The 16,529-nt window shown below is 36.7% G+C and overlaps 1 protein-coding gene and 1 non-coding gene across 4 annotated transcripts in view; one reads left to right on the forward strand and one right to left on the reverse strand.

The window, feature by feature from the left end:
• LOC135126003 (uncharacterized) overlaps positions 1–16,529 on the reverse strand; it is a 196,615-nt gene that overhangs the window by 145,608 nt on the left and 34,478 nt on the right. The window contains exon 2 of one of the 3 annotated variants that reach the window (XM_064051792.1): positions 15,214–15,267. In XM_064051792.1, coding sequence (XP_063907862.1) covers positions 15,214–15,224 — 11 coding nt within the window. In that variant the 5' untranslated portion in view covers positions 15,225–15,267. Of the gene's footprint in view, positions 1–128; positions 436–15,213; positions 15,268–16,529 lie in introns of those variants that run through there. The other 2 variants (XM_064051791.1, XM_064051790.1) reach the window with 2 other exon arrangements.
• Positions 14,070–14,142, forward strand: Trnak-cuu (transfer RNA lysine (anticodon CUU)). Its single transcript has one exon. It is a non-coding gene; the product is annotated as a tRNA-Lys (tRNA).

Here is a 16,529-nt window from a genome sequence, read left to right on the forward strand (position 1 = left end):
ATAGAAAGACGCGTTGACGCGCTCCCGCTACCTGAACCCTCTTCGCGGAAATTTGCTAATATTTACCGACGACGCTCTTTGATTCCGCCGTGATACGAGAAGGCGCTTTCCGCGAAAATCCCACTCACTTTTCTCCGGGGTGCCGCTGGACTCTGGACCATTCTGGACCACTGTGGGGGCTCACAATCACTGCACAGCACACGTTTGGCGACACAACTGGCATGCGAATGGAGGAAGACGCGAGTTGAACGCAGCCGACGCTAATCTGCGCGGGAATGGGAACGAAAACGACGCCCGACTGGGGGAACTGGGGAAGTTGTTGGTCCATATTGTTCGGGATTCTGGCCCCCACCACCGCCGGAATTAATATAACTCAATTCCGTGCGTTCGCGATAATGATGGTATCACGACCGCCGAAATGTAAGTGAGTGCTGAGGCATGGGTTGGAGATGGGTTTGCAGTGGCGGAATGGGTTGTGGAGCGATTTTCGATGGGCGAATTACCAGCGTTGAGAGTGGAGGGGAAAATTCTGATAATGAATAATTTGTGATGGCTTTGGTCAGTGATAATTAATACAATTTTGTAGTGATATTATTAGTTAATTTGGATAATTTTATTAGTGTAATAATAACATTACTCACTAAATCAAATTTATTATTTATTCAAATTCTCTCAAAAACATTATCGAGTGTCCCTAATTTCCTTTCAAATTTTTTCGAAAACAAAATATATAAGTTTTAAATTAAGTATTTTAAAAATGGAACACCTAGACCCTTGAGATTTTTTAAATAATTCCAAATGCAAAAGACCAAAAAGCCCGAAATTCCTTATATTTTTTCAAAATAAAACAGCAAGATCCTCTAAGAGTCTTTAGACTATTTCAAAAAATAAAACACCAAGGGGCCCTGAGAGTCTTTAAAAAAAATTAACGTTCTTGAGATTTTTTAAGTTCTTTCAAACATAAAACACCTAAGAACCCCCAGTTTTTTCAAAAGTAAAAGACCAAAGAGCCCGAGATTCTTTATATTTTTAAAGCGGTCTTTTAATATTCATTAGTTTATTTCAAAAATAGAATACCAAGGGGCGTGAGGATCTTTAAGTTACTTCAAAAATTAACCATGAGACCCGTTGAGACATTTTAAGTCTGACCTTTAAATTAAATATTTTAAAAATGAAACACTCAGAGTCCCAGAGATTCTTTAAATTATTTCAAAAGGAAAAAGCCAGAGAGCTTGAAATCCTTTATTTTCTTTCAAAAATAAAACAATAATAGGTCATGAAAATCTTTAAATTACTTCAAAAATAAAATACCCGGAAAGCCTGAGAGTCTTTCAAGCTTTTTAAAAAATGAAACACCAGACGCCCTTTAGATATTTTTTTTTAACCATAAAACCCCAGGTAGCCTCTCAGATTTTTAAGTAGTTTCAAAAATAGAACACTGACGCTCTCCTCAGATTCTTTAAATTAAGTATTTTAAAAATGAAACATCACTCAGAACTCCCCAGATTCTTTAATTTGTTCCAAAAGTAAAAGACCACAGAACCTGGGATTTTCTATATTCTTTCAAAAATAAAATAGCAAGGTTTCCTGAGATTCTTTAGATTATTTCAAAAATAGAAGACCAAGAAACCCTGACAATCTTTAAATGACTTCAAAATTAAAACACCAAACCGCCTCTGAGGATCTTTAAATTAAGTACTTTAAAAATTAAACACCCAGAGTTTCCTAGATTGTTTAAATTATTCCAAAAGTAAAAGACCAGAGAGCCCGAGAATTTTTTGGATTATTTCAAAAATAGAACACGAAGAGACCCTGAGGATCTTTAAATTATTTCAAAAACAAAACAGCAAACCGCCCCTGAGAATCTTTAAATTAAGTACTTTAAAAATTAAACACCCAGAGTTTCCCAGATTCTTTAAATTATTACAAAAGTAAAAGGCCAGAGAGCCCGAGATTCTTTGAGATTATTTCAAAAATAGAACACTAAGAGGCCCTGAGGATCTTTAAATTACTTCAAAAATAAAACGGCAAACCGCCCCTGAGAATCTTCTAAATTAACTACTTTAAAAATTAGACACCCAGAGCCCCCAGATTCTTTAATTTGTTCCTAAAGTAAAAAACCAGTGTACTTGGGATTTCCTATATTTTTTCAAAAATAGAACACCAAGGGGTCCTGAGGATTTTTAAATTACTTCAAAAATAAAATATCCGGGGATTCTGAGAGTCTTTAAAGCTTTTAAAAAGTTAAACACCAGACGCTCTGAAGACATTTTCATTTCTTTCAACAATAAAACACCAAGAAGCTCCTCAGATTTTTAAGTTGTTTCAAAAATAGAACACTGAGGCTCCATTGAGATTCTTTAAATGAAGTATTTAAAAATGAAACACCCTGAGCTCCCCAGATTATTTAATTTGCTCCAAAGTAAAAGACCAGAAAACCTGAGAATTTCTATATTCGTTCGAAAATAAAATAGCAGGGTCTTTTAAAATTCTTTAGATTATTTCAAAAATAGAACACCAAGGGGCCCTGAGGATCTTTAAATTACTTCAAAAATAAAACAGCAAACCGCCCCTGAGAATCTTCTAAATTAAGTACTTTAAAAATTAAACACCCAGAGCCCCCAGATTCTTTAATTTGTTCCTAAAGTAAAATACCAGTGTACTTGGGATTTCCTATATTTTTTCAAAAATAGAACACCAAGGGGTCCTGAGGATCTTTAAATTACTTCAAAAATAAAATATCCGGGGATTCTGAGAGTCTTTAAAGCTTTTAAAAAGTTAAACACCAGACGCTCTGGAGACATTTTAATTTCTTTCAACAATAAAACACCAAGCAGCTCCTCAGATTTTTAAATTGTTTAAAAAAATAGAACACTGGGGCTCCATTGAGATTCTTTAAATGAAGTATTTAAAAATGAAACACCCTGAGCTCCCCAGATTATTTAATTTGCTCCAAAGTAAAACACCAGAAAACCTGAGAATTTCTATATTCTTTCGAAAATAAAACAGCAGGGTCTTTTGAACTTCTTTAGATTATTTCAAAAATAGAACACCAAGGGGCCCTGAGGATCTTTAAATTACTTCAAAAATAAAACACCCGAAGATCCTAAGAATCTTTAAGATTTTTAAAAAATGAAACACCAGATGCCCTTTAGATATTTTAAATTTTTTCAACAATAAAACACCAAGGAGCTCCTCAGATTTTTAAGTTGTTTCAAAATAGAACACTGAGGCTCCCCTAAGATTCTTTAAATTAAGTATTTTAAAAATGAAACATCACTTAGAACTCCCCAGATTCTTTAATTTGTTTCAAAAGTAAAAGATCAGAGAACCTGGGATTTTCTATATTCTTTCAAAAATAAAATAGCAAGGTTTCCTGAGATTCTTTAGGTTATTTCAAAAATAGAAGACCAATAAACCCTGACAATCTTTAAATGACTTCAAAAATAAAACACCAAACCGCCTCTGAGAATCTTTAAATTAAGTACTTTAATAATTAAACATCCAGAGTTTCCCAGATTCTTTAAATTATTCCAAAAGTAAAAGACCAGAGAGTCCGAGATTCTTTGGGTTTATTTCAAAAATAGAACACTAAGAGGCCCTGAGGATCTTTAAATTACTTCAAAAATAAAACAGCAAACCGCCCCTGAGAATCTTCTAAATTAAGTACTTTAAAAATTAAACACCCAGAGCCCCCAGATTCTTTAATTTGTTCCTAAAGTAAAAAACCAGAAAACTTGGGATTTCCTATATTTCTTCAAAAATAGAACACCAAGGGGTCCTGAGGATCTTTAAATTACTTCAAAAATAAAATATCCGGGGATTCTGAGAGTCTTTAAAGCTTTTAAAAAGGTAAACACCAGACGCTCTGGAGACATTTTGATTTCTTTCAACAATAAAACACCAAGGAGCTCCTCAGATTTTTAAGTTGTTTCAAAAATAGAACACTGAGGCTCCATTGAGATTCTTTAATTGAAGTATTTAAAAATGAAACATCCTGAGCTCCCCAGATTATTTAATTTGCTCCAAAGTAAAACGCCAGAAAACCTGGGATTTTCTATATTCTTTCGAAAATAAAATAGCAGGGTCTTTTGAAATTCTTCAGATTATTTCAAAAATAGAACACCAAGGGGCCCTGAAGATCTTTAAATTACTTCAAAAATAAAACACCCGAAGATCCTAAGAATCTTTAAGATTTTCAAAAAATGAAACACCAGATGCCCTTTAGATATTTTAAATTTTTTCAACAATAAAACATCAAGGAGCTCCTCAGATTTTTAAATTGTTTCAAAATAGAACACTGAGGCTCCCCTAAGATTCTTTAAATTAATAAGTATTTTAAAAATGAAACATCACTCAGAACTCCCCAGATTCTTTAATTTGTTCCAAAAGTAAAAGGTCAGAGAACCTGGGATTTTCTATATTCTTTCAAAAATAAAATAGCAAGGTTTCCTGAGATTCTTTAGATTATTTCAAAAATAGAAGACCAAGAGACCCTGACAATCTTTAAATGACTTCAAAAATAAAACACCAAACCGCCTCTGAGAATCTTTAAATTAAGTACTTTAAAAATGAAACACCCAGAGTTTCCCAGATTCTTTAAATTATTCCAAAAGTAAAAGGCCAGAGAGCTCGAGAGTCTTTGGGATTATTTCAAAAATAGAACACCAAGAGGCCCTGAGGATTTTTAAATTACTTCAAAAATAAAACAGCAAACCGCCCCTGAGAATCTTCTAAATTAAGTACTTTAAAAATTAAACACCTAGAACCCCGGAGATTCTTTAAATTATTCTAAAAGTAAAAGGCCAGAGAGCCTGAGATTCTTTGGATTATTTAAAAATAGAACACCAAGAGGCTCTGAAGATCTTTAAATTACTTCAACAATAAAACATCAAACCGACCCTAAGAATCTTTAAATTACGTATTTTAAAAATGAAACACCTAGAGCCCCCGAGATTCTTTAAATTATTCCAAAGGTAAAAGATCAGAGAGCCTGAGATTCTTTGGATTATTTCAAAAATGGAACACCCAGGAATCCTGAAGATCTTTAAATTACTTAAAAACTAAAACAACAAACCGCCCCTGAGAATTTCTAAACTAAGGACTTTAAAAATGAAACACCCAAGGCCCCTGAGATTCCTTAAATTATTTCAAATGTTAAAGACCAAATATCTCAAATTTCTGAGATTCTTTAAATTACTTCAAAAATAAAACACGGAGTACTTCTGAGATTCTTTAAAATTAAAAAAAAGGACACCAGACGCTCCTCTGATTTTTTAAGTTCTTTTAAACATAAAACAACAGGTAGCGCTTAGATTTTTAGTATTTAGTTAAAAAAGAATCAAGACGCCCTTAAGATTCTTTCAATTATTTTAAAAATAGAACACCAGGGGCCCCTTAGATTTTTCTAAATTATTTCAAAAATTAAACACCTTTCCTCAGAATACCAGAAGTCTTTACTTTTTTATTTTTTTAAATTCTTGCCATATGAAGAGATTTTCAAAAGATTTATGTAATTTCTTTTAAACATCACAATGTTGAGGACTCTTGAGTTTCTTTAAACTTTAGTAAACATTTTTTCTTTCTTATTTCGGGTGTTTTAAACTCCTATATGATTTAATAATAAATTTGATAACTGGAATATGTTCAGTTTCCGAAGAACTCATGACCAATAATAAAGTAACTTAAAAATACATCTATTCTGACTTGATTGCGTAGCCTTAACCACTCTGATACACCGAAGCCGCCTTTGAGCCACCACGCACTGATATAATAATCAATTCTTGAAATTGTTGAACATAGTTTAGAATTTCACTCTCGTTCCAGCACAACAATACTCTTGAAGGAGAATTTGAGGCTAAGAACGACAAAGCAACTAAGAACAAATTTCCCTACCCAGTGTCGCAGATTAAGAATTAATGAACTTTATCAATCCAAAGACACTGCACTTTCATCTTTGACTACGTTACAATGTAAAACTCGCCTCTGCCGAACACCCCAAACAAAAGATATTCAATCTGCGTCTGCTCTGGGTCAACTGCTTTGGAATTACGGATTTGAACAGCAATAAATCTGTTTTTGTGTCTACTACAAAGGCCCGGCCAGTAAACTTTGTATAATTCATGTGAAAGGTACAAAAGAGCTTCTGTTTTCTGATAACTGCCGGCCAGAACAAGAATCGCACACACTTCAATTTCCGAAAATATTCACCTATCTGGAACGCTGCAACCAGCTCTAAATGCATTAGACCGGTCGTTACGCGTGTACTCGCGTAGTGAATTACGCCTAAAAATAAACTCGGAAAAATACAAAAATTTCCTCCACGACCCAGTCGCGTTGTTAAGTGCAATACTCCGAGAGCTGGAACGTGACGAAATTTATGGACGCGACGCCGATCGTTAACGTAAAAGATTACCAAAAACGAAGAACACATTTCTGGCTTTGACCTGTTTAGCAACCCGGAGCGCTGATTTCTACGGGGAGTGTAAATTTGGTTAAAAGCGGAAGCCGAGCTTTGGGGGCTTATCCAGAGGTGGGTTGAAATTTTAATGCAGTGAGTGCGATTTTTTGGGAAAAATGTGCTACATCCGGGTCCTACGCAACGTTTACAGTAGCACGAAATTACATAATGGATGACACTTGTAACGGTTTTACGTTATCAGCGATTACTCGGCGTTATTCATGTTTGAATACTTTCGATTCATTTTTTCAATAACTGATAAGGGGTTGACCCTGTGAAATTGTGCTTTTCATACAATGTTTCGTTTTTCGTTGTCAGGTTTTATTAAAATGGGTGATAATTTGTTATGCAAGTTTTATTTTTACCACTCTATTCAACTAAGTTCCGTAAAAATTTGTCAGTAATGTTAACAAAACGAAGCGAAACATCTGGACGCCAAATTCACTGACCTCATTCATTGTTCAGCTGTTTGTTATTTTATTTTTGTGTAAAATGTTTCGCGGTTATTTATTGAATTGAGAATTAACGAAAATTCAAGATAAAAAGGAAAATAATTTCGAAAAAAATTGGTTTAAACTTGGGCGCTATAAAACGCTAAAGTGGTTATGCAACCCAAAATACACCGCCACAGGGTTCGTTTTAAACTGTGTTCAGACTTTTCAAAATTTTCTCCCTTTTCAAACTGATGCAACTGCACTTTTTGTTGAGTCAGCAAACCTCCTCCTTTTTTGTTTTTATTTGTGTTTGATTAATCTTTAATCCGGACATAACCCCACAGCTGACCATATGTTCGGACATGCGATTAGGCGATGATTGAAAGAATGCAATAAAAAAACCTTATCTCGCGTGTCATTGTTGCGAAAATGTCCAAACATCCTCCACAGCGCAAGTGACAAGACGTTCCTTACATTAATGCCGATAACGCGGTCATCCCACGCGAGGACGGTGTCGTAAATATTAAACAAGACCTAACCCAAGCAGTCTAAAATACGTTTTACTACTGATGACCGTAAAGAATGTGCGATAACCCGGAACATGTAAATATTAGATGATCGTCGAGTGCTCTCTCTACATTATTACACGAAATTTGCTCCTTCCATCGATTAGGGAGGATTGTGAATAGACTCTGTAGTGTCCTTGTCTGAAAACGCGGCCACAAACACCACACCCTTGCCAAGCCTATTGCCTATCTACAGGTCGCACACGGGTTCAATATGTCTGCATTCCTTGCGGTTGATTCCGCCGCCGCCGACGGACAATGGACGGCGGTTTTTATTATCGGGCCTTTCTGGAGGCGGCTAATGCTCTCTGTTTCTGGATGAGCGGCGGCGGGGGCCCGGAGATTGACTCACTTTCGTCATTTCGAGCTTATTTCAGAGAGTAGATATAAAATGTTACATTTATAAGTACATGATTCTGTTGGTTGAGTTTGGATAACAGCACCAGGATTTTGTTAATTAGGCGGATTAGTCGGGAAAAATAGGCAAAGGTAAGGGTAACTGAAACGTCAGACAAATTCTGGCTGATGCTGTTAAACTTTCCCCCATCATCTGTCACAAGCTAGTCTTACGGGAACTCCAGGTCTACGTTGACTATTTGTGGCCAAAATAACTACTTTCATTCAGAAAAGTGGTAAGAGTCTTATTTTATATACCGGGTGTCGGGAAAATGGTGGACTAACTCTTCGGTACGTTACGTACGTTATGTTCGGGAGTCCCAAAACAATAACAAAAAAGTTCGTGATTTTATAAAAGTAAAGTTTGCAACACTGCACGCACCCAATGCGTGACGTGAATACATCCGGCTTTCTGATTTCTTAGTAACAATGGTGACTGATATTTTTCATTAAAAAATTACTAAAAAAAAAATCATTTAATAAGACATTTATACATTTTAAACAACAACAAACCAACAAAAAAAATCCATTAAAGCAGAACCAATTAAACACTAGAGAACATGTTCAAAATTCCTCCCTTGTGCATATAAGTAAGCTCGCAGTGTTTCCAAATTTTGATCATTTTTTGTAAAAGTGAGTCATCAGTGTATTTGCTAAGATAAAACTGATTTTGGCAGATGACATACCTTCTAAAAAAGAGAGGGTGGGTGGGCGGAGCTAGTACCTGCTAAGATAAGAATGATTGTGGAAAATAAGATCTTTTTGGCAAGTGACAAGATTTTCAAAAATTTTTGAAAAATCGCATAAATACTGTTTTCTATGCTGGATACCTATGAATATATAAAATAATGGAGAATATATTAAAAAAAATCCGATTGGCGCTTTTTTCTTTTTTTACAGCCTAAGCACCCCCACCCACCCGGCCTCCATTTCAGTGATTCATTTTATCTGGTCTGAATGAAAGTTGGATCTCATACTTGACAGAAATAAAATCGTTAGAATGAAAAAAACGCGTGTGAATGGAACTAGAACTTGCTAAGATAAGACTGATTTTGGTAAATGACATACTTTCTAAGAAAATAAAGGGTGGGTGGGCGGGGCTAGTTCTTGCAAAGATAAGAATGATTGTGTCAAATTATGTACCCTCTAAGAAAATAGAGGGTGTGTGGGTGGGGCTAGTATTTGTTAGGATAAGACCGATTTTGATAAATGACTGAACATTATTAAAAGTAGTCACTGGAATGAAGAGAGGATGGGTGGGCGGGGCTATTGTTTGCTCATAAAAGACTCTAGAGGAAAAAATTAAACTTAACCCCGCCCAGCCACCCGTTTTCTCATTGTTTTCTCCTGAAATAAGAAATAAATCTTATAGCAAATAGTATAACAAAAAAATTACGATTGACGCTTTTTTTTAGCAGTCTACGTTCCATTAGTTCCCATTCCCACTTTACAAACGAACATATAATTCACATTATAATAAATAGAGTGGGTGGGTGGGGCTAGTATTTGCGAAAATAAGACCGATTTTGGCAAATGACATACCTTCGAAGAAAAGAGAGGGTGGGTGGGTGGGTCTAGTACCTGCTAAGATAAAACTGATTTTGGCAGATGAGATATCCTCTAAGGAAAGAGAGGGTGGGTGGGCGGGGATAGTAACTGCTAAGATAAAACTGATTTTGGCAAATCACATACCTTCTAAGAAAAGAGAGGGTGGGTGGGTGGGCTCAGTACCTGCTAATATAAGACTGATCTTGACAAATGAAATACACGCTAAGATGATGGAGGCCCGCCCACCCGCCCTCTGTTTTCTTGTGTGATGTCCGGTCAGGTAAGGTCAGACCAAACCAAGTCTAGTCAGGTCAGGTTAGGTCAGTTCAGGTCTTGTTGGGTCAAGTCAGAACAGGTCAAATCAGTTCATTCATATTCCACCTGCTTTGTTGAATTCTGGTTTGTTTCTTCTCCAGACCTTTAATGTTTTTGGGTTTTCTAAAATTCTTTTTATTTTTTGTTTTATCTTTTGAACTGCTGCATTTTGAACATGATAGTTCTATAATCTAAGGCCTGAATTAATTTCATCAAATGCGTGAAACTGGAAGTTCTTATTCCGCTTATTTTCTTAAGCTGAGACCATTGAAAGGCTTTTTAGGAATTGTTTGTAATTTTTCGCAGCCAGTAACATTTTTAATTTCTAAAAAAAATCGTTTGTATACATTAAACACTTCGATATTAGCGCTGGCTTTTTGGGACGTTATCTCAAACAGAAAACATACCAAGAACGATTTTGTAAATAAGATTCCATAAAAACTGTGAGAGAACGTAACACTCCAAGATTTTCAAAAATTTTGGAAATTTTTTGAAAAATTGCACACACTGTTTTCTACGCTAAGCTGGTATTTGCTAGGATAAGACTGATTTTGATAAATGACTGAACAATATTAAGAGTAGTCACTGGAATGAAGAGGGGGTGGGTGGGCGGGGCTATTGTTTGCTCATAAAAGTCTCTGGAGGAAAAAATTAAACTTAGCCCCGCCCACCCACCCGTTTTCTCATCGTTTTTTCCTGAAATAAGAAATAAGTCTTATAGCAAATAATATAACAAAAAAATTACGATTGACGCTTGCTAAGACAAGAATGATTGTGGCAAATTATATACCCTCTGAGAAAAATAGAGGGTGGGTGGGTGGGGTTAGTACTTGCTGGATAATAATGATTTTGATACATGGGTGAACAATATTATCAGTAATCACTGGAATGAAGAGGGGGTGGGTAGGTGGGGCTACTGCTTGCTTATAAAAGACTCTGTTGAAAAAAGTTGAACTTAGCCCCGCCCACCCACCCGTTTTCTCATTCGTTTCTCGTGAAATAAGAAATTAATCTTATAACAAATATTGCAACAAAAAATTACGATTGGCGTTTTTTTTTAACAGCCTACGTTCTATTAGTTCATATTCCTATTCCCATTTTATCTAGTCGAATGAGAGGTGGATCTCATATTGAAGAGATAAAATCGTTATAGTAAGAAGAGCGTGAGTGGGCGGGGCTAGTATTTGCTAAAATAAAATCGATCACATTATAATATAGAGCGTGGGTGGGCGGGGCTAATATTTTTATAATAAGACCGATTTTGGCAAATGACATACCTGCTCAGATAAAACTGATTATAGCAGATGAGATCTCCTCTAAAAATGAGAGGGTGGGTGGGCGGGGCTAGTATCTGCTAAGATAAAACTGATTTTTGGCAAATCACATACCTTCTAAGAAAAGAGAGGGTGGGTGGGTGGGCTTAGTACCTGCTAAGATAAGACTGATTTTGGCAAATGAGATCCCTCGAAGAAAATGGAGGGCGGAAGGCGGGGTTGTACCTTCCAAAATAAGATCGTTTTGCCAAATCACATACCCGCTAAGACGATGGAGGCCCGCCCACCCGCCCTCTAGTTTCTTGTGTGATGTCCGGTCAGGTAAGGTCAGATCAAACCAAGTCAAGTTAGATCAGGTTAGGTCAGTTCAAGTCGTGTTAAATCAGGTCAGAACAGATCAAATCAGTTCATTCATATTCCACCTGATTTGTTGAATTCTGCTTTCTTTCTTCTTCAGACTTTTAATGTCTTTGGGTTTTCTAAAACTCTTCTTATTTTTTGTTTGATCTTTTGAGCTGCTGAATTTTGAACATCGCAGTTCTTTAATCTAAGGCCCGAATTAATTTCATCAAACGTGTGAAACTGGAAGTTCTTATTCCGCTTATTTTCTTAAGCTAAGACCATTCAAAGGCTTTTTGGGAATTGCGTTGTAATTTTTCGCAGTCAGTAACTTTTTTATTTTCTCAAAAATTTCGTTTGTATACATTAAACACTTCCATGTTATACCCTTGTGGTACTCCATAGCGCTGACTTTTTGGAACGGTATCTCAAACAGAAAACACACCAAGAACGATTTTGTAAAATAGATTCCATCAAAGCTGTGAGAGAACGTGTCACTCCAAGATTAAAAAAATTTTGGAAAGTTTTTGAAAAATTGCACACACACTGTTTTCTACGCGTGGCTAATATTTGTTAGGATAAGACTGATTTTGCTAAATGACTGAACAATATTAAGAGTCGTCACTGGAATGAAGAGGGGGTGGGTGGGCGGGGTTATTGATTGCTTATAAAAGACTCTGTAGTAAAAAATTAAACTTAGCCCCGCCCACCCACCCGTTTTCTAATTGTTTTTTCCTGAAGTAAGAAATAAGTCTTATAGCAAATAGTATAACAAAAAAATTACGATTGACCTTGCTAAGATAAGAATGATTGTGGCAAATTATAACCCTCTGAGAAAAATAGAGGATGGGTAGGTGGGGCTAGTAGTTGCTGGATAAGACTGGTTTTGATAAATGACTGAACAATATTATGAGTAATCACTGGAATGAAGAGCGGGTGGGTGGGTGGGGCTATTGCTTGCTTATAAAAAACTCTGTAGGAAAAAGTTAAACTTAGCCCCGCCCACCCACCCGTTTTCTAATTGTTTTTTCCTGAAGTAAGAAATAAGTCTTATAGCAAATAGTATAACAAAAAAAAATTACGATTGACCTTGCTAAGATAAGAATGATTGTGGCAAATTACATACCCTCTAAGAAAATAGAGGGTGGGTGGGTGGGGCTAGTATTTGCTAGGATAAGACTGATTTTGATAAATGACTGAACATTATTAAGCGTAATCACTGGAATGAAGAGGAGGTGGGTGGGTGGGGCTATTGCTTGCTTATAAAAGACTCTGTAGGAAAAAATTAAACTTAGCCCCGCCCACCCACCCGTTTTCTCATTCGTTGCTCCTGAAATAAGAAATAAATCTTATAACAAATATTACAACAAAAAAATTACGATTGACGTTTTTTTAACAGTCTACGTTCTATTAGTTCGTATTCCCATTCCAATTTTATCTAGTCGAATGGGAGGTGGATCTCATATTTAAGAGATAAAATCGTTAGAGTAAGAAGAGGGTGAGTGGGCGGGGCTAGTATTTGCTAAAATAAGATCGATTTTGGCAGATGACATAGCTTCTAAGAAAAGAGAGGGTGGGTGGGCGGGGCTAGTACTTGTTACGATAAAAGTGATTTTGGCAGATGAGATACCTTCTAAGAAAATAGAGAGCGGGTGGGCGGGGCTAGTACTTGTTACGATAAAAGTGATTTTGGCAGATGAGATACCTTCTAAGAAAATAGAGAGCGGGTGGGCGGGGCTAGTACTTGTTTTGATAAGAGTGATTTTGGCAAATGACGTATCTTGTAAGGAATTTAATTAAATTATTATAAGAAAAGACTAGAGGCTCCAAAGCACTTTCAAATTCTTTCCAAAAACAGGAATACCTAAAGACTCAAGATTGTTTTAAATTTTTCAAAAAAAAAAGGAGTTCCGAAGTTAACTCAAAAACAGGTCAGGTCAGAATTTTCCAAAAGTAGGACACCAACGCCTCCCAAAATTGTTTTAAATAGTTTACAAAAATAAGTCTCCAAAGGCTGTCAAAATAATACACCGTACCCAGAGTCTCCTGAATTAAAGAAAAAAAACTACGGCACTCAAGATCTTTTCAAATTCATAAAAAATAAAACAAAAGATTTTTTCAAATTCATCCAGCAACAAAGTACCAGATTCCTTCAAGGTTATCCTAAAATTATAAAATTAACATTTTAAAGGTACAGTTTTGAAAATTTTGACAATTTTTCATGTGTCAAACGTTGTTAACTGCTTACTCGACTTGTACTGATTTGTACCTTCGCTTTATATCAGGTAAACATTGTTGTCAAATGGAATGTTATCAAACTATTACATAAACAACACAACCATATCTTTGTACATTTTAACTGAAATGGTAATTAAACATGGTCATGGGCGAAATTATTAACTTAGAGTTTTATTACTAGTTATTGTGATAATGAAATGACTATAACTCCGCCAAAATGTGAGGTGCAATTTTTTACTATTTTTCCCAGACTCACCCGCTGATTGTCAAGAGCGTAACGGAGAGTTAATTCGCCATTTTCCAGACACCCAGTATATCGGTATATCTTGAATTAAAAAAAACGCAATTCGAGTGTGACACAAGGAAAAATCGTACGTTAAAAACGCGACATCACATTTAAAAATGCTCAAATATAAGTCAATGCAACAAAACAAGGTAAATTTTTATTTTTAGTCTTGTAGTGTTGTTTATTTATAACAGAGCGCACCTCTATGAACAAGCCCGGCTAGCTCAGTCGGTAGAGCATGAGACTCTTAATCTCAGGGTCGTGGGTTCGAGCCCCACGTTGGGCGCTCTTTTTTTTGCCCTTGCCCTCACTGTTACGCAAGCGATATCGCACTTCGAGCGAGTGTTCTCGTTCTCGGTTCCGGAAATATTGTTCTCGAGGCACTTAAAACGATCGGAAGCTGTGTCAAGGTGCGAGGCGAAGCAACGGGAGAAGAGTCCCTTTAATTCCGTCTGCGGTCTCCCTCCTCCACCGACTTACGTTGGCGGCGGCAAAATCAATGTTATAGTTGCGTTAATGCCCCCGGGCCATTTAAGATTGCCGTTGTGGCGGCGCGGCCGTAAGAGACACAGGATATGGCGACACACCGGAAGAGTCCCTGGAACACTGCAGGTTGTTATTGGATTTGTACCGAGCCTGCTATCGGAGATTGCTTTCCCCGCCGCCCTATCTGATTGCATTAGATTGGCGGGTGTTTTTTCCTATTTATTGGCTACATTTACGGGATGCCTATTTTTTACACCCGATCAGAGGGTAAAGTGACACTGCATTTCTCGGAAATTGATCGCATCAATACCGTCGAATTTGATAATGTTTACTTTGGTTGCTTAAGGGCGGGAAAGTGGTCGGAATTTTTGGGGGCGGCAAGTGGAAAATGAAGTTTGCAGCACTGGTACACATTTGAGGGAAAAGTTGGCTTTTATGAATATGAGGGATAATACAATATCCTTTCATTAAAAGTAAAAAGAGATTGTAATAATTGTGAAAGGGTTAATTAAACAGGAATTTAAATATAAGGTGGTAATTGTTATTAATCAAAGGGTCGGCGACGATTAGCTTCGTTTACTCCCTTTTTAAAGGGAGCACCGGCTGCCGAAGACATGGAAAGATTGAGGACATTAATTACAAAGTAAAGTATGTTGCTTTCAAACTTTGTCTTCCGACTGACTTACTTCTGTTGTCTGAATTCATTCGAGAGAGCTAATCTCGATTATGTCGTTGCGTTACGGCGAATTGTGGGTTGCCTATCTATCAGGCGACGACTGGACAAATATGTTTCTAACGATGTTTTACAACCGGTGTCCAATAAAAATATACATTTATCGTTTATTTTTGACAAAGCTAAAGATTGATTTACCTGGTGGTCATTCTGTCGTTGCTAGCTAGTGATCATCTTGTAGACACCTCTCATCTGAAACAAACATCAGCGTTAATACACGTAAGAAAATTCCAGCCATAATTAAGAAAAAATAAAAAGCGTCGACGCCACTTCTCGTGAAAAATTCATTTCCCAGCTCCGTAGCCCGAAACCAGCTCCCACTTAAATTCGCACGCAACTCGTGTCCGCTTTCCATCTTCCCACTCGAAATTATGCAAAATGCATCTCGCCGATGCAGCTTCTATTATCCCGCTATTGTTTCGCGTATCAAAGAACGCTTTTACATCAAGCATCCCTTTGTCCCCCGACTTACTCGTTTAGAAGCAAGTCGCCGCACATTTTTCGAGCCGGAAGAAATATTCTTCATTTTCCTAATGCAGCCAATGGACAAAGGCAAAAGTGTGGCAGCTTCATTTAAATGCAGTCTTTTTTCGCTTTTGTGAGTCGTGCTGACGTAGACGGCTCGGTTGCAGCAACTTCCGAAACGAAGCCACTTTCCGGAAACACGTGATTCCATCGGAAATTAAGATAATGTAGATACGGCATGGATACTGGCGAAGTATTAGCGCGGATTCGGCGAAGAAACGGCTTGAATTCGAAGCGTCGAGCGAGTCGTGGAATCAATAAAGGCTTTCGAGGAACGTAATGTCTGGTCGCAAAAATGTGGCTAATGGGAAACAGGATTTCTTCGCACTGGATACAGCAATACCGAATTCTTTGCCGGTGTTTGTGACGCCGATATTTCGAGGATTGATTCCACCCAGCGTTAACCCGGCTGTTAATTTAGTTAAAACCTAATTCTGCGCCGATATTTATTAAAATTACTCATCGAGTAAAAACAATTATTTGAGCTCAATTTTTGCGTCTGCCCCGAAACCAAATTAAAGTTAATTGAAATATCTGATTTAAATTTCATAGCGTGCACATCCATAAAATGAAATGAACACGAAGCGTGGATTTGCTGTTGCATCGAAACAAGGGTAAAACTACGCAAAAACGTGGCGATTTAATAATTACAAAGAGTCTGTGTATTTGTGGAATAATATTTAGTGTAAATCGCGATTTTGTATTTGCACATATGAAAAATTCTGCGCGCATTTTTTCCATTAAAATGGATTCGATTCGCTCAGTGAACACAATAGTGGTGATCAATTTGTGCAACCGCAACAAAATCCCCAGAATTTTTAAGCTGGTATTAGCACGCAACGACGTCCACTATAGTTATATTTTATATTTATTATTTATGTTTGCGTTGCAGGTAAATAGTATATTCATAAAGAAAAGATGATAAGTCT

The sequence above is a fragment of the Zophobas morio genome, unplaced genomic scaffold (genome assembly GCF_036711695.1).
Source record: "Zophobas morio isolate AGI-343-1 ecotype UQ-CSIRO unplaced genomic scaffold, CSIRO_AGI_Zmor_V1 ptg000010l, whole genome shotgun sequence".
Classification (NCBI taxonomy): domain Eukaryota; kingdom Metazoa; phylum Arthropoda; class Insecta; order Coleoptera; family Tenebrionidae; genus Zophobas; species Zophobas morio.